The sequence below is a fragment of the Phoenix dactylifera genome, chromosome 4, assembly GCF_051530095.1.
Source record: "Phoenix dactylifera cultivar Ajwa chromosome 4, Ajwa_hap1_PhDact_Kaust_v1.1, whole genome shotgun sequence".
NCBI lineage: Eukaryota > Viridiplantae > Streptophyta > Magnoliopsida > Arecales > Arecaceae > Phoenix > Phoenix dactylifera.
Window position 1 is genome coordinate 43,913,682 of NC_143193.1, and position 24,885 is coordinate 43,938,566.

General features: G+C 38.4%; 1 protein-coding gene across 5 annotated transcripts; it reads right to left on the reverse strand.

Moving 5' to 3' along the window:
- Positions 1 to 371: 371 nt before the first annotated feature.
- Positions 372 to 22,054, reverse strand: RGS1 (REGULATOR OF G-PROTEIN SIGNALING 1). Of its 5 annotated transcripts, none has more exons than XM_088720005.1 (11): positions 21,759 to 22,054; positions 19,924 to 20,044; positions 19,784 to 19,847; positions 19,583 to 19,667; positions 19,344 to 19,417; positions 11,551 to 11,742; positions 8,528 to 8,616; positions 1,567 to 1,805; positions 1,351 to 1,475; positions 949 to 1,070; positions 372 to 817 (listed from the first exon to the last, which is right to left on the reverse strand). In XM_088720005.1, exons 1-11 carry the CDS (start codon positions 21,833 to 21,835, stop codon positions 668 to 670), a joined length of 1,338 nt encoding a protein of 445 aa, XP_088576131.1. In that variant the 5' UTR covers positions 21,836 to 22,054; the 3' UTR covers positions 372 to 667. The 5 variants fall into 5 exon arrangements, with proteins under 5 accessions (XP_088576131.1, XP_008796039.2, XP_088576132.1 ...); XM_008797817.5 differs by having other exon boundaries at positions 372 to 859; XM_088720006.1 differs by having other exon boundaries at positions 19,983 to 20,044; positions 21,759 to 22,006.
- Between the last annotated feature and the right edge of the window lie 2,831 nt (positions 22,055 to 24,885).

Sequence of the window (24,885 nt, forward strand, 5' to 3'; positions counted from 1 at the left end):
TTAGTATTTAGGGCATGAATAGAACTCTGAGGGTTCTCCTCATTAGAGGAAGCACAACTCAAAGGCATGTCGAGCAGAATCTCACCGATGGCCAAAGTATGCAATGTTTGTGAAAAACACATACAGAACTTAATCACCACTGGTGTATGGATGCAGTTCGGAAGCTGCGGTGGTGCAGCGAACATGCAGGAGAAGCACACCATATTTCCCTTGTTCCCTCCTGTTCGCACCAATCCATGAAAAAGAATGGTGATTGGTGTTATAAGTTACAGGTGATCATTACATCATTGCTTGGCTATAGATATAACTTAATATTTTAACTCGTTCGATATATATCACTAGCAAAACAAATAAAAAAAAGGCTACCTGCATGGCATGGAGGATACTCTCTTACAAAGCTTTAATGAGATCAAGGGTTACACACCATCCTGACATCTAAGTTTATTTAAGCTGCTTGATGCCAAAATTGACCATATTACTCGACACAATCCTCTCCACTTCAACCACAAAGTCTTTGATAGAGTCTGTACAATGGCAGCATCAGCATCCTCTCAACTATTAACACAATCTCTTACCAGAAGACTATATATAAACAAAACTAACTGCAATTTTGAGGGCAAGCTAAGATGATACTAGGTTCAATAAAAAAAGCAAGCATGTCCTCAATTTACACATCACATTTGCGCCCCGAGGGGCATTTATGCAATTGTTCGTGATTAAATGGATTGTCAGTGCACCGCACACAACTTAGTCTTGGAGAGAGATCCCACCCCGCAGGCTCAGAACTGTCAGGTTGTCTTGGATTTTCTTCTTTGAACTTCACAAAATTCATAGATGACCAGTAATCTTTCAACAAATTCTTTGGAAAACAAAAGATTAGTGACCTTGTAGTTGCTGAAAGTGGTAACAACTAGTAATACCAAACAATTTATTTATAAATAAACTTACCATTTTCATCAACTGCATCATCTCATTTACTGCATGGTTGAAGAGATCAGGGTGAGCAAGATCCAGGGTGCCTAGGATTTCCTGACGGGTCCTGTGAGATATATTTATCTCCATTTCTGCACCTGACATATGAAATTGGATAATCTTAGCTGTTAGCTTATGGCAAAAATCCAGCATCGAAATAGAGTTCACAAAACTCGTGAGAGAAGCAGAGTGTTCATGAGAACTCTGGATGGAAGCAAGGATGACAATCCGGGGGCAGTTAGACCCCATTCACTCATTATTCATTTACTCATTCTAACTTTCCAGCATCAAAATAAAAAATAATATAAAGTATGGTTGGTTTGTAATACCATAGTTGCTAAAATAACTGGTGATGACGACACCAGAACAATAACATACCAGTAACAATGTAATTCTCAATGATGTGCCTTGCCATGTAAATTCTTCTTACAGGATCATCGAGAGGTATCTTGCCCAGCTCATGTACTTCTTCAAAGAAATGAACACTCTCACCAGCAAGACAACTGTTTATCAAATGAAGAATGACAATAAGGTATTATACATATCCACTCTGATGGTGCAGGTGGAACAAAAAACACGAACAGAAAAAGTAACCTGTCTGCAAAGTCCATGAAAGATTGACGAAACCTCTTGTCCTGCAGCAGTTTGTCCAAAGGTTGATGAAGATCTACACCTGCCACAGATGCTGTCTGTACGAGCAATCCACAGCCTGGTATCCCCAAAGCTTGGCCCATAGTTACAAACTCCGTGGATTCTCTTTTCCTTAAGCTTATTTGAGACAGCAGAGGTTGAGAAACCGACATTGAAAAGAAAACCAGCACAAGCACACTTGCCTACAAGGCAAAAGCAACAAACATGAGACATGTCATCTTATGTATGTAATAGCCACTGATTGCATTCAAATAAAAATTGAAGAGGGTGTGCGCAACTGAGTAGCAGAGGTTGCACCACCAGCTGGATACACAACAAGCAATCACAGATCTCAATGTGCAAGTACAGTTCTGGAATACCAGGCAACCAAATACAGACATTCTAAGCATAGAAGATTGTTCATGATTGATTGTTGATCCAGCTGAGATAGCAGCAGTTATACTGCCACTTGGGTTGCATCGAACCAAATTTCAATTGCAATATGAGACTATGCATAATTCAGAAAGACGAAGGTTTATATAATTCAATTATGATAAGATACACCATTTCTCTCCAACCTGGTATCATGGTAATCTAGCAAATTCTTTAGTATGATGCAGTTTGCTGGCATCAAAACTACAAACTGAAGAAGAGCATGCTACGGACTACATAAAACATAGGAAGCCCAGGCCATACTCTGCTTGGGATGGTCAGAACATGGTCAGCTTCAGGAAATGGTTACCAGATCATCTGGTGATATCAGTAACTTGCTTTATATGAAGGTTTAACATGCCTAGTGATGCAGCTGGTAGATCCAGACTCAGGACCAAGAAAGTCCTGGTCCTACAAGTACCTACTTGGTAATCATCCTTGCAGATCTACTGGAAGACTTGTGTAAGAAGTAAAACTTGCGAGCTTGTGACTCCATCGTGAGGATCCTGGTTCTTCATCCAGAGTGAGTCTTTTCCCTTAAGCTTCCTAGTCTGTCAACTCGTTATCTTTGGGAATGCATGGTCTTCTGATGTTAATAATGTGGAGGCACCCTCGTAAAATGAAATCCCTCAACTTCGATAGTTGATTACAACCAAAAAGAGAAGGAAGCCACACATACCCCTCAACTCTTTCTTGTCAAAATGTATCACTCTTATCATGAGGTATCCTTGTTCCAATGCTCCTTGAAAAATCATTCACAAAGCATTGGCCTTCTTTTAAGGGATAAGCTGCAAGCAGCGAGATTGTCTGATTCTTGGTCAAGCAGTTCCCATCATAAGTTAGTGTCAAATGCTTAATGATCATTCTAGAAGCATAGGCCTTCTGTCAAATCCTCTCTAGAAACTTGATTCTGCCCTGCACGACTCTGCAAGCAGGATCTTTTTCTTGTTAGTATATACTACAAAATCAACCTTAATCTTTTCGAAGCTTTGATATATATGGTTCTCCCATTTCTAAATCCAAATATGTAAATGGAAAGGAGGTTAGTCTCAACACTTGATGTTGGCCCCTATAATGGGAATCCTTCATTCCCTGAAACTACTTCTACTTCTAGCACTTGTCATTTCTCCATCATACAGATTCCTGACAAGAGCTAAACTTTACAGACAACTTTCCTCCTTAATACCAATCAAACTAGAACCCATAATATTGGATCATTTGCCTTGTTCAAGTCAATAAAGACCACAGAATAGATGATTTCTTTTTCTCCAGAACTTTCCATCATTTGCCTAATGAAAAAAAAAGGAAAAAAAACTAAAACTATCAGGACACCAGGATGGTGGTCTGAGTTGTCAATATTTTCTTACTATTTTGTGCCACCACCCTCTCCCATAACTTCCAAGTGTGGCTCATGCATTTAAATTGATGATATTTGGTAAAATTTTGTATATCATTTTTGTTTTTATTGATTGTTACCATTCTCCAACCAATTACATTTCCCTTACGTTCAAGATCCCAATAAATAAGCTCATTTACTATATTTCCTTAACTTAATGTTATTTTATGTAGAGCTAATCCCTGCTCTGTTTCCACTTTTTACCAAAGTCATAACTAGCCTGAGTATCCTGATTCAATGATGGCACAGATGGAGTGTACCCATCCACCTTTTAGACCAACATTTCCGACTTTCCAGCATCTTTCAACAAAATCATACTATCCTATGCTAACTACATCTATATTCCAGGTTTCAATAACCTGAACTACATATGCCTCCAATACAAGCACATGCCAACCAGAAAAGGGACGTGCTTTAGTGACTATCATATAGTGAGGAATTGTTTGCCCTGATTTGCTTGTTTTTGAATGTAAAAGATATACCTCGGCAAAATAATAAAAGATCAACAATAAGTCACATAAATGGTTTCTGATATCTCCAGCTTGGATTTGATCATAATTTCTTCAGATATTATATATGACAAGTATTCAAGATGAATTAATCTATCAAACCTTAAAGAAATTAAGCTTTCAAATCTTCTAGTTTATGGCAAGCAGTGAAACTAGACAATGAGCAAGAAGGGAAATGAGATAAGTTGGAAAGCTTTGTGTATGGTGTTCCCCAAACATTGCCTTGTGAAAACTGCATAAGGCTTAGCTCATTTTCTATGATATTTCTATAAGTATTTTAAATATTCCAACTCTATTCCTTGTGAGACTTGTGCAAAAGTGGCCAAGCCTACCATAGCCGACCTGGAAAGGCCCTATTTTTGCTAGGGTTGAGACAAGGATTTTGGCCTGATGGGCTGGATAGGGCTTTCATTTTTCAGGCCCAATTGAAATTGGGCAGGCTCAGGCTCACCAATTTTTAGCTTAGCCAAACCCAAACTTTTTATAAAAAAAATTAGATATATAAAATTTATACTCAAAGTAATAACTCATATGTCCCATTAAAAAATTAAAAAAGTAAATAAGAGAGGATGGGATGACCCTAAAACTCTTCCTCCCTCTCATGCTACCCCCTCCTCTTCACCCCCCACACCTACTCCCCATCCTTCATCGACCCCCTCCCTCTCTCTCTCTCTCTTCGACGTCTTCCCAACATGGCCTCTCTACACCTCTTGCCCCAAATCCCCACAGCCCCTCTCTCCCCCCACCCCTAAGGGCTCTTTAAATTCCTTTCTCCTAACTTCCTCTCACCCTCTCCTCTTCTCTCTCTCTCTCTCTCTCTCTCTCACCATGGCTTCTCAAAGAGGTAGCAACAGAAACCTTAATTTCTCCCTCTCAATCTCATTTATTCCCCCAAATCTTTCCATTTTCCATCTTAATCTCCCTTCTCTCTAGGCATTACTTCCGCTTTGGGTGGAGATCACAACCCACAAACGACTAGGGTAAACTCTCTTTTTCTCTCTCTAAGCATCCGCTCATCCTCCTCTCTCGCTCCCTGGGCCAAAGGCTAGAACCACCAACATCACCACCTCCTCTTCCTCCTTTCTATTCCCCCTCCCACCCAGCCAGCTGCCACCACCATCTTGTCCTTTCTTTTCCTTATCTTCCATGGTCAAACCTGTTTCGTTGTCCCCAACCCCCACTCATGGGTGCCCGCTTGGGTGCGGCCAAGAATGAATGAATCTATGTCTAGGCTGTGCTGGTCAGGCCCAAGCCCTATTACATTGCACCGAGCCTGGCACATGCTTGGGATTTCAGTTCGAAGATCAAGCTGTGCAAGGTTCAGGCATAATGGATATAATGTTAACTAGGCTCAGCCTTGCCTAGCTTAGTGGTTGCACAGGTCAATTCCTCGCATGTCTTTTTTGGTAAATATATTCCTCAAATGTTACTCAGTCATATCAAGACTCAAACAAACAAGAGAAATGCTAGGGAACCTCATCTAAGACTCCAAAGCCAACCTACAATGCCCTATGATTAGCTATAACCAAGCTGGATGCCACAAACATCAAATGAACTAGGCTTCGCAGTTTTTCAAAGAAGTCCAAATGAAAAATGAAATGAATTCCCATTCTAACCAGCTATAAACCCCATCCGCTGATTCTTTAGTGCTTTCTCTATTTTCTTTCTGGTTTTTTCTGTATCATCTCTTCTCCACCCCTCTCTCCCTCCCTCCCCTCCCCCCTTGCACCATAACAATCTACCTCCCACCTCAAGATTGCGCCTTCCCCTGCCATATCTTCCAAAGAAGAGGAAGATTTGAGTAATTAGGAAAACAATGCAGCAATGATGTCAAATGGCAGTTTTCTGGTTTTGTCCTTGGAAACTATCACCAATTTCCAAAGGGCATGTTGTGATGAGGCAGTAAGCTGTGTTCTCAAATTTAAAGTGCTTCAACAAGCAATAATACAAGGACTCGGGCTACAGGAAATCATGCCACCAACCACTGGAGGCTCCTTTCCTTTATCTTCATTGGTAAGTCATGCAGGATTGTCTTGATTTCAATGCAGGCCTGCATGTTGAACTTGAATTTTGAACCATTAACTAGTCTTGGATCTGAGCTTCATTGCTACTTCGCTACTTTACACCTCAGTACCTCACTGTCCATAAAGCTTGAATAACTAATTGCTTATAAGTTATAACCCACTTCCTAGGCATTTTTTGTTTTTTCAATGTAATACTCTCTCCTATATTTCAAGTCCCACATATTTGTGAGCCTTGTCCCAATGATTCTGGTGAAGCAGGTGGGATCTCAGTTAGAAAACGTAGCAAAGTAAGTGTCAGGTTTAGGAACAGGTGTCTTGGATTTGCAGCAAAGAGGCTGCAGGGTATAATTGCAGTAGTGCTTTTGTTACTGGCTGAGCCCAATGGGCATGGGAAAGTTAGGCATGGCTTCCTTGCTTTCCTCAAAAAACAACATAACTTTCATATATTTATCCTACAAGCAATGGGAAGATGAATGGAAGAATCAAAGATGCTTAACATGGGTTTTCCCCACTAGTACATCTCCTGATATTAATGCTTTGCAGATGTGCGCTTTTTGATATTACTGCTTCACATCTAAACAAAACCTAGTCTAGGGGTGCACATGCGTTTGAGTTAACCTGAGAACAGACCGAACTGGCCTTATTGGATTGGTTTGGTTCGGGTTCCTAATGGGATTGATTGCTTCCGGTTCCAATTTTTACAAACCTGGTTGGTTAGAGTTTGGGTTAAGAGATTGGGCAACCGGGACTTGGACCAAACCCAATCAATATATATACGTAAAGTTAATTTATAATAGTATATTAATTATACATTACAAAATATGGTTGATCTTCATATTTCTTTTTTGAGTGGAAGATTTACATCCATTCTTCACTATGATTTTGGTTTAAATATTCTTTCTTTGAATAACGTATTAATTACTGAGATTGTAATTTGTAACATGTTATATTCTAGATTTATAAATATGTTGAATTTTATTGTTATAAGATGCCTCTAAATATATTATATATTACCTTTTATAATTAAACTCTATTATTAATTTGTTCTATTAAATAAAACTAATAGTTTAGTTGCTTTTAAAAAACTTCTGGGTAATTTGAGAACCCCTGATTTTTATTAGGTTGCTTTGGGTTGGGTTGGTTCCACCATTGATTGGTTCGGATCTAATTCCAAAAATTAAGAACCGAACAGAATTGGGTTACTTCTAGGTTAGCCTCTAACTCAAACCAACCCGACCCATATGCATGCTATTGTAGTCTATATTGTGAGCCAAGATTCGTTGTCTCGGTACCGGGCCCCGTATCTATTATAGTGTAGGTACACGGTGCGGTACAAGACTGCAAGATGTACCGAGTGTCGGTATGGTACGAGAGTGCATTGCAGTTCGATACCGGTATGGTACGTCTGGTACGGTATAGTACCGACCGGTATGGCAAACCTTGTAGTGAACAACTAAGTATAAAAAAATCAATCGATGCTCCTGCATAGCCATGTGAATTTGGAAAACCTATGGAATATGCAAATAGACAACAAGATCTTTAGAGATTTCATATCTTCCCTCCATTTTTTCAGTGATGTCACCATAAGATAGGATATACAACTAGGACATTACATGTGCACTAACCTCATTCCATCAAAAGGCAATAGATAACAAAGAAACATTCAAAGATATAGGCATGATTAACTTAATCTTTCCAGCATAAATTCTTCTATTAATACAATTCCTATATGCAAATGTAACACAAGTTTACGGTCCAACCAAACACTGATGTTTTAATTGAATAATCAATTGCTTCATTTGTAAGAGAGTGAGCCTTGGTGGAACAGTAAGGTTGCTCCACTATAATCTGGGTGTTACAGTTTCAAAACATAGAAATGACCTCTTCACATGTGGGGGTAAGAGTGCATATATTTGACCCTCCCTAGACCTTGCATTAGCAGGAGCCTCATGCACTAGGCCACCCTAGTTGCTTCATCTATGGATAGTAGATTCAAGTAACGGCATGTCATAGCACGGTACAGAATTATACATACTGCAGCTGTGCCTTAGTGGCATGTTCCTACCATGGCAATGTACCAGAAGCATGCTAGTATTCAGCATCCTGTCATGCTAGTTCACGCAAAGGACTGGCATGGCACAGCATTTCATGCCACTACCAGACCAGCATGCCACAAGCACATGATATTACAATCCTTGGTATAGACAACCTAAGATGTCAAAGTATCAGGCAAAGAAAAGTGCAACAATTTACATCACCAGCCCTGCTGGATTAATTTGATCAAAACACAGCTTGTTCAAATTCAACATTGGAGAAAAATTGACCATTATAAACTGTTAGAAAAAAGAGCAGGAATACAATATCCAATTTCTTTAATGCTATCGGATGCTAGCTCCATAATCCTATAGAATTTAGGCTTCATGTCTTTGTACATGTACTGCATGTCCCAAAATGAAGACAACTAGATAACTCCTATACACCAGAAAATGAAGCCATGTCCACATTACAGCCATGAAATATTAAGACAAGGTCTAGAGTGAAATTATTACGAAGAAATAACATACCGTGACTAACAGCAAGAATCTAGAAACAACTTGAACCCATAGAATATCTTCATGGACTTCATTCAAAATATAAGCACCAATCCAAAATCCTGTCACAATTTTTTTTAAAAAAACATACATTAAGGAAGTACAGTACATAAGATGGCTCAATTTTTTTTGGAAACTTAAATGAGAAATGCACCATAAATATCAGGATACAAATTGTAGTACTGATGTCTAAGTGAGGCAAAGCAAGACAGGGTGCTCAAAAGTTTAATCCTAGTAATAGCAAAACAACTCACTTTTAAAGAAATATATGTTTTAATATAGACACTAAGCAAACTAGAGTTCTTACCAACAAGGTTGTCAAGGCAATTAAGCAGTCACTAGGCAGAGAGAATCTCTAAAGCCCAGTGGCGCTTAGGTGTACTGCCTAGTGACTCGAGCTGCCTTTTACTTTGCTTAAGCAAACAAGTTCACAAAATTTTGCCTTAATAAATCAAAAACTTGAATGACCTGACAATGATCTATTATGTGTCTATGATATAAGATCAGCTTTTGTCAGAACATTATTGAGGAAACTAGAATGCCTGGAGAAATATGTATCATTTGCTGAGAGGATTAGGAAATAAAATAAAAATTTATGATACTGGAAAAAAATGTGGGGCATGCTTCCTATTTTGCAATTATATATCATGATCATGAAAAGTGAAAAATAAATAATATTAATACATCAATTTACATCAAACAATGTTCAATTAAAAATTAATCTACTTTGAGCAGTATCTATGCTTCTTAGTTTATGAACTATAAAATATCATAAGAATGACACTAGATTTGAACTTTACACAATCTTTTGAGTTTACACTAAATCAACATAATCTTGATTCTGGACAAGAAGGAAGTAGAAGAGGAAAAGTAGGACGAAAAAGAGGAATAAGGAAAAAGAAAAATAAAGAGAAATGGGACAAATGATGCACAAAAGTTTAATGGATGAAGTGTTAAGGAAAAGAATTGATAAGACAACAAAAAAGGAGAAATGGAAATTTTATTTTAACTAGTTAAAACACAGAAGGAGGCAGAAATAAGAAGAGAGACACATAATATGGAAGCAACAAGCAGGGCAGAAAAGAGGAAATAAGAAGAGAGGTGGCAAAAGGGGTAGGAGAAAAGCTAAACCTTATTTTACTTTATCAGATGTTCTTGTACATTTATAGATTTTATAAATGGGTAGTATATGTTTATAGATCTCATAAAATAGACAAATACATTCAAAAACATAAATGCATAGACCATATAAATACAATACATATGTAAAGCTCAACTTTTGCTAATAATATTTGATCTTAGATTAGCCCTCGTTGGATCTCTAATGGGACACTTAGTCCAAGCAACGATTTAGAAATCGCTGTGCTAGGCAGGCACCTGTTATAACACTGGTTCACCAGTGAATACAAAAACAAACATAAATTTTATATCTATGAGGAATCTACCAGGACTAATTGAAATATATTAGGTTCTTAAATTTCTTAGAGAAATATTCTTTTAGAACTCCATCTAGATTCTAGACAGTGTCTGAGTTCCTTGATTTAACCAGAAAACATCCAAGGTACAAAGTCCAAAAGCTACTAGCCTACTATCGATGGAGTCTCTTTGATGATGAACAGTTTTTGCAATGAATTTTATACAACATATGAAGCATGACTACAGGGTTTATGGCAACTATGAAATATGAGTGGAAGATAACTGATCACAAGACAATGCACAATAAAATTCTCAGCTATCTAGGGAGGCACATCGGCCAGGCCTGGCCAGAAAAATGTGAACCTTGACTCCCACAGTGGCCCTAAAGATGAAAACAATATTTCAATTCCAGCGAAGTATGTAAATTTAAATATTGACTTCTGTTACAAGTGCTAACCATCGAACTATGATTAAATTATTGAACATGTTGCATTATTGCCCTTCTATCAGCCTGACCAAGTTATCAATTAGGATTTAGGACAAAATTTTTCATTGAACTGCCAATGGTCATTCCAATGCTCATATGTTGCTGACAATATTTCTAAGCTTTTCTTCTAAATAGTAACATAAATACATAGGATGTAAGTAACTTGCACCTCATATCTTACATAATAGACCAATAGCAGTCTTCATCCAGCACTCTGACAACTTGAGAAAAATTCCAAAGAAGTTCAGATATAGATATCATAAATTGCCGTTATTGACACCAGCAAAATAATTTTCCATAAACATGAATCATTGGTGTCATATGCTGCAGTCTCTTTTCAACATCATCACAATGCTGAAATTATTAGTTGACTCAGCTCATACTACAGCAGTTTATTAATATTCTTGGTGCAGCATATTAACAACAAACTTTCACATTATCGACTACTAGATCCCCAATCACTTTGCAATAAAACAAAAGCAGATGATACAACTATATTGTCGTTCATGACAAAATCCCTGAGCTCGGGCCAAAAAATAAACATGCAGTTCTTTCAAAAGGTTTAGGACAAAGAATCCAATGAATATTTCCTCTATAAACTTCTTATGACAGGATTATCTCATAATATATTATTTCCTTGCTTACAGTACTATAAATAGGTTAGTTTGATACTTTGATTTCATAGGTGCAAGAATAAAGTCCCACCAAAGGTACATTTAAAAAAAAACAACTTACCAAATTCTTTTGCCACTTTGGTTTCTTTACCTAGGCCAAAGATAATATGAATTTCATTCTTTGAATTGCCATATCATGACAATTGACTTGGAAATTATTTTTATTACTGAGCATACCCTCAAAAACAGTGAGAAATTTAGAAGGAACAGTAGACGAAACAAGTAGAGTACCTAAAGTAAATCATTCAAGTCAAACAAGTTAGAAGATGATTAAACTGAAAACAAAAAACAATGCAAACTTTAGTGCAAAGAGCTCAGAATAATTTTTGTGTCCAAAAATGTCGCTTCACCAAAAAAATATTAAAAAATGGCTGAATGAAATTTAATCAAGCAGGAAAAGAAACAAATCAGGGACATACCTACTGCAATGGATGACACAATTATACCCTGTAATAGATCTTTGAATTCATGAAACCTGAATTCAATATGCCGAACAGCTCTTGTAACACCAATCAATGCAGCAATGTAAAATGCATGAATACATACAACTGGTATCACCCATTGAGTCCGCATATGGCACTGATGATTCAGTGGTTTATTTATATGAATAACTGCAAGATTAATAGTGTCAGATCTTCATAGTACTATAATAGAACAAGGAGAACGGAAGGTAAAGCATCTGAAAGGTTGATTGTAACAAATCCCAACAGTCACCCTGAGCAAAAACATTGTAGATAATCACCCTACTCTTTCCCTAAATGATGGAGATCCAAGATCATGCAATGATGCATTGGAGACTGTTCGAGTAACAATTTCTCTTTGCATTAATTAGTTTCCAGTGACTTATTTTGGATTAAAAGTTATCAGATATTAAATGATAGCTTTAGAGGCACAATTTTTGTAGTAGTATTTTCACTACATTGTTCACGCTACAATTAATAGCAACCATGCCCTATAGAGGTTGGTTTGGGGAATTTAGAAAAATTGTAACCAATTATTTTTTCTCATAAATAGAGGCCTTAGGGTTTTATGCAATTGAATTGGATGGTTGTTTAACAAAAAATGAGATTCAAACTTCAAAGAACATCTTGTTTTTCCCTTTTGGTGGGATTCTGCAACAATGGTGTGACACCTTTAAACCCTGGGTGTGAGACCTAGATCTTGGAGTGATTCCATTATTCTATTCTCTCTCTTGACTAATAATTTTCTATGCTTTGAAATTGTAATTCTCTCATCTTCTACATTTCATTTTGTCCTTTTCTTCTTCATATTTTCCTCTCTTATTGACCATTCTTATAAGGTTCTCTCTGCTGTGATTCCCTTTTCCCTGTTCCATAGTTTCTGTTTTACAGCAGGCCTCCACTTTGCAGCAACCAGCCTACTCTATAGGGCCCGTAAACAGGCCACCAGATCTTATCACTGATTAGATCCAACCAGCCCTAAAACAGGATTCAGGGGTCTACGGCCTAACAAATCAATTTCCTTTGACATTTGAACCTATTCTCATTATGTACTGCTCTAATGGAGATTTAATCTACAAAAAACGACTCCATGTTAGGGCCTGTTTGGTTGGTGCGGAATCACTCTACCCGTTTGGCTATGAAAGTAAAAGCCCAGAAGTAACTCCCAGACCGGAAGCCACTGCCAGCTCACTCCCACCCATTATACTTCACAGGGCACTTTCTTGACTTCGGGCCCAAGGTGGGCTGGGGCACTGAAAGTGGGTCGTATAGATGCCCCACTTTTCCTTCACACGCCATCCAGCACCCACCCCCCTCCTCATCCTCCTCCTCCTCCTCCTCCTCCTCTCTTAACCTCGAATGAGTTTGAATAACTCTTGACCTCCTCTAGCCCTTGACCCTCCTCATTCCTCTCTCCCGATCCTCACAACTCCCCATAACTCCCCATCAATAATCCCATTGGTTTCCTGTCACCTTTCTACTCCGTGACGGCAATTCCGTCCTGATCAGGCTCATATTACCTGGCGAGCTCCTCCCTCCAGGTATTGACTGTGACAATGAGCCCAAATGGCCCTTGTCGCCCTGTATTTACAAGGGGTGAGAGCTCCATTGGCCATGATTCCTAATCTAGGTTTTATATAGATACCTTCTTTTGGTTTTCATTGTGTTGGATCACCACATTTGGTGTGGAATCAATGGATTTATGCTTGATTTGTCATATTCGAAGCATTTTCCCAACAATCCTATCTAGGGTTTCACCATTGAAACCTAGGTTTCTTTCTGAATGCCTCTTCTATGCAACTATCAAAGCTTGTGGGTTCTCTATTAGTATCTATTTCTTATGCCATGTACTTGTTAAACACAGGGTTTGTCACTCTATGTTGTGGTTTTGGATTTTGTGTTTTTTTTCCTATTATAACATCTTTCTTATGTCATGTACTCACTAAATCCAAGTTATGAATATAGAATCATGCATGATCTGCTATTGGATTTTTATAAAAATTTATTGTATCATATTTAGGCCAGCCATCACCGAATGTAGGGTTCTTCCTAAAACCCATGCTAGGGTTCAACCCTAATGGATATTAAGAGGGTTATTGTCCTTATACTCGAACATCCTTGAACAAGATTCGCCGAACCAATACTGGAGGGGGTACTAGCCGGCAACCAATTTAGCATGGTACGGGTTCGTACTATACCGTTCCAAGGCATACTGATATAGGCAGAATCGGAGGGGGAGAGAGAGATGGGGAGAGAAAGGGCTCGAAAGCCCTCAACAAAATAAGGATCCCCTATTTCGATTCGAAATAAGAGATTCCTATTTTTTTGTCGATTTTGAATTGAAATTAGCAATGGTTTGCAATTGAAATCAGCAAACAAATTAGGGATCCTCCATTTTAAAATGAAATAGGGGATCCCTGTTTCGATGACGGCTTTCGAGTCCTCTCTCTTAGCCTCTCTCTCCCTCTGCTCTCCCTCTCCATCCCTTCCTCACTCTCCATCTCCCTCCCTCTCTCTTTTCCTCTCTCTCCTTCTCCCTCTCCCTCCATAGGAGCTCGAACATGCAGTAGGGCTTCCATTTTGAATTGATGGAACGAACCATGCTGGTAACCGAATGGTTTGGTTCAGTACACCCTAAACCATCTGGTTCGGTTCAATACACCCTAAACCGGCCGATTCGACATCCTTCAGCAGACGTTGTCCATAAATCTAGATTTTGCCACTAGAATCCATGCTAGGGTTCATTGTTATTGATAGTATTTTATTTATGATATTTACTTGCTATTGATTTACATGATCAATGCTAGTTTAGTGGTTCTGGTGAAATTTTGAACTTCTACATTCCAATGGTTCTACATGGATTGTAAAGGTCCTTGTCCTACTTTTTGACTTGATCTTTTTAGCTGCCATTTATCTATATAAAGAATGTTACTGTGTACATGTTTAGGGTTCTCAATATATTGGGTAAGTGGTTAAAGTGAATCATTGGTACATTTACAATCCTATGGTTATATATGTATGAATTGCATGCAATTATGATTCATGATTTGTTTCTAATGCTCAAGTTGCTCGCTCTCTACGTTGCCAAAAACAAGATCTTGATTTCTGTTGTGAACTGATCTGATAATTTTTTAGTTGATCCCTATTTAATTTCTTAGTTGATCTTCTAGATGCTATTGCACTCTATAACGAAGGATACTTTCTGTATATGTTCATGTCATGAATGGAAAATGCTTATTATTTTTATGACTTGAGATTTATTATGGGCTTGTGAAAATGCACGCTTGAGGATGGATCCCACCATTTGTCTAAGACATGTCTAGGTGGTTGTGACCATCATCATTCTCATATGTGTATATGTACCTCTATTTGACCCATAAAAGAGGTAGGTATATACCAAGAGAGCCATAGAAGATCAGGGATCTATATAGAAGTGCACATATGTGCAGCATACTATCAACTTATCAAATCACTCCAGAAGTTGCATTGATTACTTGTGCATGGAACCCAATGCATTCCTTCACTTGGCTAACATCTTCCGAGACTGTATACTCCTAAAGGATGTGGCCCATGTGCATGTTGAGAAACAGTTGGCCATGTTCTTCCATACTGTTAGTCACAATACAAAAGAATAGGATCATAGGTCTCGAATTTGTGAGGTCCAGCGTAATAGTCGGCCATTATTTCAAATGCATTTTATTGTATTCGAAACATGTGTATCATCTAAGCCGGAACCTAGATTCATCTAAAAAATCAAAGCCAACCCCCATTATTGGTACCCATACTTCAAGGTATAGTACCAATTTATCCTTATTTGTGTTTATTCTTTTGTCATGAATTTGGTTGTGATACCACTTTTCCAAGCCATATTCTTAGAATTTTACCAAATTACTGGATTGGATACATATCGACGTGAAACCCCATTGGTACCCATACTTCAAGGTATAGTACCAATCTGTCCTTATTTGTGTTTATTCTTTTGTCATGAATTTGGTTGTGATACCACTTTTCCAAGCCATATTCTTAGAATGTTACCAAATTATTAGATTGGATACATATTGAGGCGACACGACTGCAAACATCGTTGCATGGCTTTGTGGTAGGAAAGAGCCCATAATATCGAGACCTATACCGTTCCGGGGTGTATCGACACAGCACAAGCCAGAGAGAGGGGAGAGGGAGGAGAGGAAGGAAGAGAGAGAGGGAGGAAGGGAGGGAGGGGGAGGGAGAGAGTGAGAGGAAGAGAGAGGGAGGGAGGGAGGCAGAGAGAGGGGGTGCCGGAATATAGGGAGGAGGGCCGCCATGGATGCAGGGGTAGAGAAGGATAGAGGGAGAGAGATGTAGAGAAAGAGGAGGGGAAGAGAGAGGGAAACGCTAACCTGAACGATGAACCCTTCAAGAGGGAGGGAGCTAGAGAGAGAGGGCGGGAGGGAGGGAGGTGAGGAGATGGGAGGGCTTACCTCCTGGAAGCGACGGGGCAAACGAGGAGAGCAAGATGAGCAAATAAGCAGACGAGCGAAGAAATCAAGATGTTTTCGAAAATGCACACGAGGTCGAGAGAGGGTTAATAAGACCAGACCCAAATCAACCCGAGAGGCTGAACCATCCTGGGCCAACTTCGGTACAGTTCGGTATGGGCTGAACTGCCTAGTTCAAGTTAGTTCGGCATTCCTAGGCCCACATAGAATGTCATTGTAGTTATGAATGCCGGCCTGAGGTTCACTCATGTCTCTGCTAGTTGGGAGGGCTCTGCAAATGACTTTCATGTCCTAAAGCATGCACCATCCATCCCGAACCTGACAAGTCTTCATGTTCATATAGGCAACAAAATACCCTTAAGAGTACAATACTACTACACATTTTTGAGTACCCTAATGCAACTATCTTAATTGATCGCAAGGAGGTTTCTCCTAGTGGACGTTAGGTACACAACAATGTTGAGCTTTATTGCTCCATATTGTTCCATCCATTGAATGAATTATTCAATCTTTGCCACTCATCGCTTCATATTAAGGTTGAACAGGCCTGGGAACATTAAAGAATCATTTCAGGATTTTGTCATCATCCATTCTTCCCTTACCGTACAAAAGTGCAGATCATGCTTGCATGTTGTATTCTGCATAATTTCCTCCAAACCATCACCCGTAGGGATTACTAATTCAATTTACCCAATGAAGAGGTGTTGGTAGATGAGGAGGAGGAGACTCAAAAGCTTACTAATTTAGCCTATGACCCAATGACAGCACCAAAACAAGTTGGCAATGGAGAGCAATCTGCCCTTGCATCTCCAAAAAGATGTACTATAATTACATGGGAAAACTTCTAAAAATGACTATTGGGATAAATTTGAGTTGTCTGATTCTGATTTCAGTGAATGATGTATTAATCCTCATAATACTTGCAATATTGAAAGTTTCTATGGAATATTTCATGACTATGACTTCGGGTTTGTGGGACTATGTAAGCATTTATCCTTGAACTTAAATGTTGGTTTCTCGTACTCTTAAATAATATTCCGTGGGATGTTTCTTCGATACATGAACTGCATGCATGATGTCATGGAATAACCAGCTAATGGATGCTGAGGATTCCCAAGGAGGGTCCTAGAATACCAGGAACAGCAAAGTCAACAAAGGTTGCTGTCAAGTATGCGAAGAAAGGGACCCCTAACAAAAGATGGACTGGTGAGTGTGCTGCCTACCTCATCGAATTGCTGGTTGAAGAAGCTACTCAAAAGGGAAAGCCAGATCAGAACTTCAACAAAGCAACCCATATCGATGCTGCAACTGCGCTAAATGAGCAGTTTGGCACAGACTTAGATCATGTGGAGAATCATGTTCAACGGATGCAAGGTTGCTACAGAGGCATCAAGACCGCTAAGCAACAAAGCGAGGCAGGTTGGAATGATGAGAACAAAATCATCACCATGGAACTAGAGACAGCACAAACATACATATAGGTAATACCTCAACATATACTTTCACCGCCTACGACTTCTGTACTTAAAGAGGACTATATAATTTTGTTTGAATGTAGGAACACCCAAAGAAGAAGGACTACATTAACAAACCAATCAAAAACTCTGACTTCCTTCGAATAATATCTGGCAACGACCAGGCTAACATGGAGTTCCTCATGCTCATCACGAGTCAGTTTGCACAACATCCAGAAGTTGATTAGGCTGTGGAGGTGTTGGATGTAGAGCTCAGAGAAACCCCTCTCAGAGGGTTGAACAAAACACCACCTCACAAGCATCAACATCTTCTAGCAGCAAACAAAAGCCCAAGAGATCTCAGGATACTAGGGATGATTTATCTGAGCTTGTGGGGGGTGTCAGAGAGCCCCTGCAAGAGACCCCACTCCAAGATCCCACTTTGCTGAAAGGATACAAGGAAAGATTCGAGTAAGGGTTGTGATGATAATTTGAAGGTGATGGCAATGTGATCATCTAACATGGGATGAGATGTCTGCAAGGTCATGGATGAGCAAGCCATTGGCTTTGCATGCCAAATGGATGAAGAACTCTTTTTTAGATCCTTCTCTGTGATTTCATGTTGTATTAGGGGTTGTGTCTGTTACATTATTTCCTGGATTTTAATCCAGCCGAGATATGGCAGATGATGCATTTGGTTTTGTAGTTGTAGATGTTATCCCTGCCACAATATGGCAAATGATATTGTTGGTTCTTCTATGTTTTGGATGATATTCATGCTAGATACCATTTATTGTTCTTTGTTTTTGATGTTACTCATCCCAGGATGTGGCAAATAGATGACAATATGAGAACAATATCTTCAACTATTAATAAATGCTCCATAATATATATTATATTCATATTAAAAATGGAGATAATATATACTAATTCAATAAAAGGGAAGGTAATCTCACCGACTTTAGATGTGACTATATCTCTTCCAAACCAACCAAACACCCAAGTGCTTGGAAGTGACTTTCTATGCCATACAACCAACATCTAAAGCCATGAAAGTTACTCCCGGCAGCCATTATTTTCCCAACAAAACAAACAGCAAAAATGCTCACTTTCAAAAAGAGCACTTTCTGAAAGTGTCACTTTCAAAAAGCACGTGAAAGCCACTCCCCATACACTTGCACAACTAAACAGGTCATTATCAAATCTGAAACATAACCATTCTTTTACGCACTTTGTATTCGATACTTGGCTTCTCCAATCCTCCTCATTCTCTATCAATCCTAGCACATATATGCCATTTTCTTGCTTCAACGACCCTAGACGGGTCTATTTTTCTTACATTGCTAAATCTTCTGCTTTGCTTATTACAATTCTAGTAAAGATCTCACCAATGCAATGAGATTCTTAAACAAATAGTATTTTTTTTTTGGTACAAAACAAATAGTATTCACGGTCAGTTTTATAAACTAGACATGATTTTATCCATAATTAAAACCTACTAAACTTTCATATTTCCTCCTAAAATGCCAGTCCTCGATATCCAGTGCCTCAACAAACAAGTTTAACCATAAAATGTGCGTTCTACTTTCACCAAAAAAATCAGCTGAAATTTCAGATTTGAATTATCCCCTTAAAGTTTTAATCATAATGTAAGAATGAAGGTCACTGCATGTTTTAGCATTTTTAAAAGAGAGAGAATTGCACAAACAAGAAAAAATTGAATAAAGTATAATTTGATAGACACCTTTATAGCAACAAATTTCATTCAATTAAAAACATTCAATATTGAAGAGAGAAAATACAAAGTGATATTACTTACATGCAGCCCCACCAATCCATGGTAGGAGAATCAGTATAAGTAAAACAAATGGTTTTACTGGAGGTAATCGACGCCTGTATACACCAAGACAGAACAAAAGTCATTAGTATATTTAATAACATTGAAACAAAACCTCTATCAAAAGGAAACACATAATGACATCAAAGGAAATGCACAAATGCCAAAGCTAAAGAACCAAAGATTCTCCCAATTATTCACCTAAAAAAAATACAACTTACTTAACAAACACATGATATAGCTGGAAGGCCTGTACAATCCGACAGCTCATCAACAAACCAAACCCAAGTGGACCTTCAGCCCAAACTGAAAATTAAGTTCAAACTAAGAAAATCTCAGTACTTGTACAGCACTAGAAACAAAAAATATGATACGCTACTGATGATCACCAGAGAGCAAAACCAAGTAAGCCAAGTAAGAACCTGCCCAGATGTAGCATGACTGCCAAGGCTGTCTTTGATTCCACTTCAGAAAATTAACTGACATCTGCATCCACTCAATATAAATTTTAAAAGTGAATAAAATGATGAAACTAGTTTGCACTCTAGCTAAATTGACATACCACTAATGATAATATCAGGTTGATGCTTCCAATAATTTGAATTATCACAAGTGACAAACCACTGGCTTTCGTGCTAGGAGCCTTCTGAACTAGAAAGGGGAATACTGCACGAGCAAGAAGCCTGGACAAGAAATAACTTTTATGATATAACAAGAAAGAAAATATGCAAAACTATACTTAATAAGCAAGCAAAAAATCAAAATGTCACTATATAAACAATCGGTAAAGAGCTTGCAGAGTAATTAAATCAGCATGTTTTGTTTAGTGTCTTGGAGTTAGTTCCTTATATCTAGACATGATTACAAAACTGCTCTACATGATATGATGAGCTATAGTGCTTAACCAGCATTCTTAAAGAATAATATGCTTGTTGGTGAATCAAGTTCTCAGAAGGATAAGAATGTCAAAACAATAAAGCTCTTAAGTTGCAAATAATGTCATTAATCAAAGCTAGCAAATTTAAAACATCTTTCAGTCAGTGCTATACATGATAGTTTAAAAAAAAATACATCGTGTTCGAACTTCTGACAGTTAGCCATAATTTAAAAAAAATCTAAAATAAAAAAGGCATCCTTTTCAAACCATTGAAATTAGCATTAATGAAGAAAAAGGGGGCCTTTGATGCTATTAAAAAGTTTGCTCTATTAAAGCCTTCCTTGCAGGCTGCATGTGCCAGGATCCTTGTCGATGCATTTGCACCCTAAACGCCTCGCAGATACTCACCAATGTTACCAAAGCATCCAAGCATTTATATATCCAGAAGAAGATAGTGTCATTTACCTCTATAACACCATCCAAGGCATTCTTGGATTTCACCAAATTCAACTCAATTTGGAACCTATGCTTCCAGGCTTCTTGTAGCAGCAATCCTTTTATGTCAGTTCCAAAAGCAACAACTTGCATGGCTAAGCCCTTTAAAGCCATGAAAAGGCCTGGCACTCCTTCATCCCATAATTTGAACTTCTACAATTGATTTTACTATTGTCTTATGTAGCAGAAGTTATAATTGTGAGTTTTAATTCTGAAACTAACCTGAACCAGGGCAAATGACAAAGATGATTCACTAAGAAGAAGCACATCATGCAAGCATATTTCCCTGAGCATTTTTATCTGCTATTGTCTGATAGGACCTTGTCCTCTGTTGTTTTCGTGCGGCCACCTCCAGATATAATCAACAAGGTAGAATGGTCAAGATGATAATGCTCAGCGTGCTCATTGTTGTAATGAAGTTCCAGTAGGGAAATCATTCAATCTCACTATCTGGATATGCACGTTTAACCCAAGTAGTCAAATCTAACAAAATACAAAGAACACATTAACCGAGCATAAGAATTTGAGGGGAGGACGGAAAAGAAAAACCACCGAGTTCACTTCAACTAATCAAATTTCATGATTTGGTGGTCTATTGCTTCAGGAAAATCTCGAAGCCCGTACACGGAAGCAATTCTGTCATCTAAGCCCTTAATCGAGTAGAAGACCGCTACTACAGCACTACTATAATTTTATGGGGAAAAGCAACCGAAAGGAGCACTCACCCATCAACAACTTACTTACCTAATAAAAATCTAAACTTTGGAGAGCGTTCAGCAATTCAATCAGCGTACAGCTTGTAACAGTCCAAAACCAAATCAAAACTAACAAATCCAGAATCATAATCGCCCCTTACCACAACTACTCATTTTTTCCACATCACACAGAGAAAACCGCCAAAAAAATTCACAGGCTTTCCCACCAAAATAAGCAAACGATAGATCAAAATCCCAAGTGCAGCGCCAAATTTATTGCGGAAAGAAAGCAAGATTAGTGAGATTAGGAGGAGGAGCAAAGAGCTCTACAAGAAGAGAGAGAGGCCGGAGATGGCGACGGCGATGTAATCGGTGACGCAACCGCCGGTGAGGGCGCAGACGGCCATCGAGCTCCCGTCGCTAAGCGTGGATTCGGTACGAGAGAAGGCGAAAGGCCATGGAAGGAAGGGAGTCGGAGGAGGAGGAGGAGCAGGGGGAGGCGGTGATCCATCGATGCCCGCTTTCTCTTTTCCCTTTTGTTCCCACGAGCCCGCTCCCTCCAACTCTCTCTCTCTCTCTCTCTCCAGTGGTCTTCCCACGCGACCTGGGGACTTGCGTTCGGATCTGACTGCGGGACCCGCCACCACGAGGATCTGCTGAATTTATTAATAATTTTAAAATTGGAGTCTTTATGGAGATACGATGGGACCCGATGCCCCAAGCACCACCACGAGAAATTATTCCCTACACTGTATCACAGCCGCACGTTTCTGTATCGATGCACCTTGATGAGTCGGGCGCACAGAAACGACCGGCTGTGATTGGTTAGGTGCGGCCGACGTATCTCAAAGCGTTTGATGACAATGATTGATCGTTATTCGCAACATAGACCAATGGTGCTACACACAAATCTCAAAGCATTTCAACGCCTCAACTTGCACAAATCTCGAAGCTCTATTGCACGATCCAACGGTAGATTCGTGCGGAACATAAAAAAAGAAACCTTTCGCAATCTGAACGGAGGTTTAGCTCGGAGGACCAGACGAGCGAGGGGTCAAAGAGGATGGCGTCGTTTTGAAGACATTCAATCATCCACAATCGAATTTTGATGACAACGTCTCTTGCCTTTCAAGAAAAAAATCGGCCCCGGCTTTGCTTTTTGACCCTCGTTTAACATGGCAGGTAGAAATTAGTTTCCCTTGATATCTCTGGAAAAAAAAAAAAGTTCATCATCTTGAGAGGCATTCTAATCCGTGCCTCAAATATCATACCATCATCATTGATATAAAAATATAAAATAAATAGAATGTACTGTTGATTGTTCTTTTAGCTTTTTTTGATGCTAGTTCTAGTAGTATGGTATGCTAGACCTTAGACCTTTGCATATACCATGCATGAGATTGTGAAAGACCATGAGTCATGGTAAAGACGAAGCTAGAGAATTGCAGCAAATAAATAAGGTGATTTTTCTTTTTTAAAAGAAATTCTTTTGGAAAATGAAATCTAAAAGCGGAATTACTTATTCTAGATTTTTTTTTAAAAAAAAGAAAGGGAGTACTTCTTAGGAAATGAAACGGTATGTATAGAATAAATTATAGATGCAATTTAGGTCCTCTATGAAGTGGAATTATAAGTATCAATTTAATCACAAGACTTGTGGTGCATTCAGATTTAAAGATTTGAAATTTGAAAAGATGTAATGATAGAAATGAGCAACGTTACCTTGTAACTCTAAATTTATAATGCTAGATAAAAATTTACAGGAGATATGCTATAGAAGATCCGATACTAGAGATAATAGAAGCTGCCACATTAGCATTTTTTCGGATCTTAAAACATAAGTTTTAGAGAGCAAAATAGTTCTAATAGGGCATCATTAGTCTCTCATGGAAGCTCCACCACCACAATATTTGAGTCCCCCTTTTGAGCCCCATGCTTTTCTCCTCTCTTCTCCACTCAACAACACCAGTTGCTATTATCTCAAGTCATTGCCATCTCCAACCACCTAGCAGGTCATCGGTGACAATGCTAGCATACCTCTTCATCATCTCCGAGTTAGAAGATATAGAATAAGAAATCTCGCCAAATGACATCATCGAAAAACATCTACTTTGTTTAACAATATCAAAGCAAGTTGAGATTGCTACTAAAGTTGAAAATAGCCTCTTTGAATATGGGGGTAAGGTTGCATATGTCTGGTCTTAGACACAATAGTAGGAGCCTCGCGCACCGGACTATCCTTTTTTTTATAACTATTAGAATTTTATTTGATCGAATATAAATTTATGTATCTTGCACTGAATTTGTAGGAAATAATTAAATTTAAAAAATTATGTCAGTTTTTGATGAGGTGCTTAGGCCTATTATAATACTCTAGAGGTTATATTTTGTTGTTGAGATTATTTATCAATGTTAGGTATTAGAGAGAAATTGGATTGAGTAGAAGAGGTCTTCTTACTATATCAAACTTGTTTAGTAAGCAACCTCTACCTAAATCGGAGCTTTTAACTCAACTTCTTTAATACATATTCATGTTAATTAGCTGCAGAATACTTTGAAAATTATACATAAATTGTAAAATACCTTTGATGAGATATATGTATATTTACCAACTGTGGACCATGTCTATCTATACGATGTTGAGCTGATATAGAGTTGGTCCATAACACTGGTTGGCATGAGATACGTGTCATCACTATCACATGTCCATGCCTATGCCCTATTATTGGCACATGTCTAGCTTCTTGTGATATGGTATGGTATTAGTTAGCAATTGGTATGATAGTGAAACTAAAAAAAAAAAAATGTTCTTGCAAAATGTTCCTTTGCGTACATGTACATTGGATTGGGCAAGTGAGATTATGACGTTGAAACTCTTGGATTTTTTTCAAATCATGTGCTGTAATTATTTATTGTTTCATGTGTAAATAGAGTATTAGAATCATTGAAAATCTTTGCATGAAATCCTTAAAACCATGTACCTTTGGATAATCTTGGATACGTACCATGCATGCTTGGCATAATTATTGAACACACTGCATAGGGTCACTCATTATGCTGCTAATTATGAGGCAGCTGGTGAGAGGTTGGAAAAGGAGCTTCATCCTTTTTGTTGATCACCATGTGTAAATCATTGTATAAATTTAATGCTAAAGGATATAGGGTGAATGAAGATGATGGCAAAGATTGTGCAAATGGCAACCAAGGTTTCCAAATTTATTTATAACCACTTTATTGTGCGCACTTATTCAGAAAGCGGCCAATTCATGTTGTGATAATTCACCCTTCTACTAACCAGTTTGCTACCAATTTCATTGATTTACAAAGTATTCTCACGCATGGATGTGATTTACAAGCTTTAGCTACGACAAATTTGTTGAATCAGTAGGAGATAATAGTTAATTTAAAGGACATATTTTCTCCTCCTATGTATTCTCACTTTTCTACTATTGATATC

Coding starts and splice junctions, on each gene's coding strand:
- RGS1 (XM_008797817.5), bottom strand. CDS start 21,835: ATGGCCGTCTGCGCCCTCACCGGCGGTTGCGTCACCGATTACATCGCC. Junction 19,668..19,783: donor GTCATGCTACATCTGGGCAG/GTTCTTACTTGG, acceptor CTTAATTTTCAG/TTTGGGCTGAAGGTCCACTT. Junction 11,743..19,343: donor ATGGATTGGTGGGGCTGCAT/GTAAGTAATATC, acceptor TTAATCTTGCAG/TTATTCATATAAATAAACCA.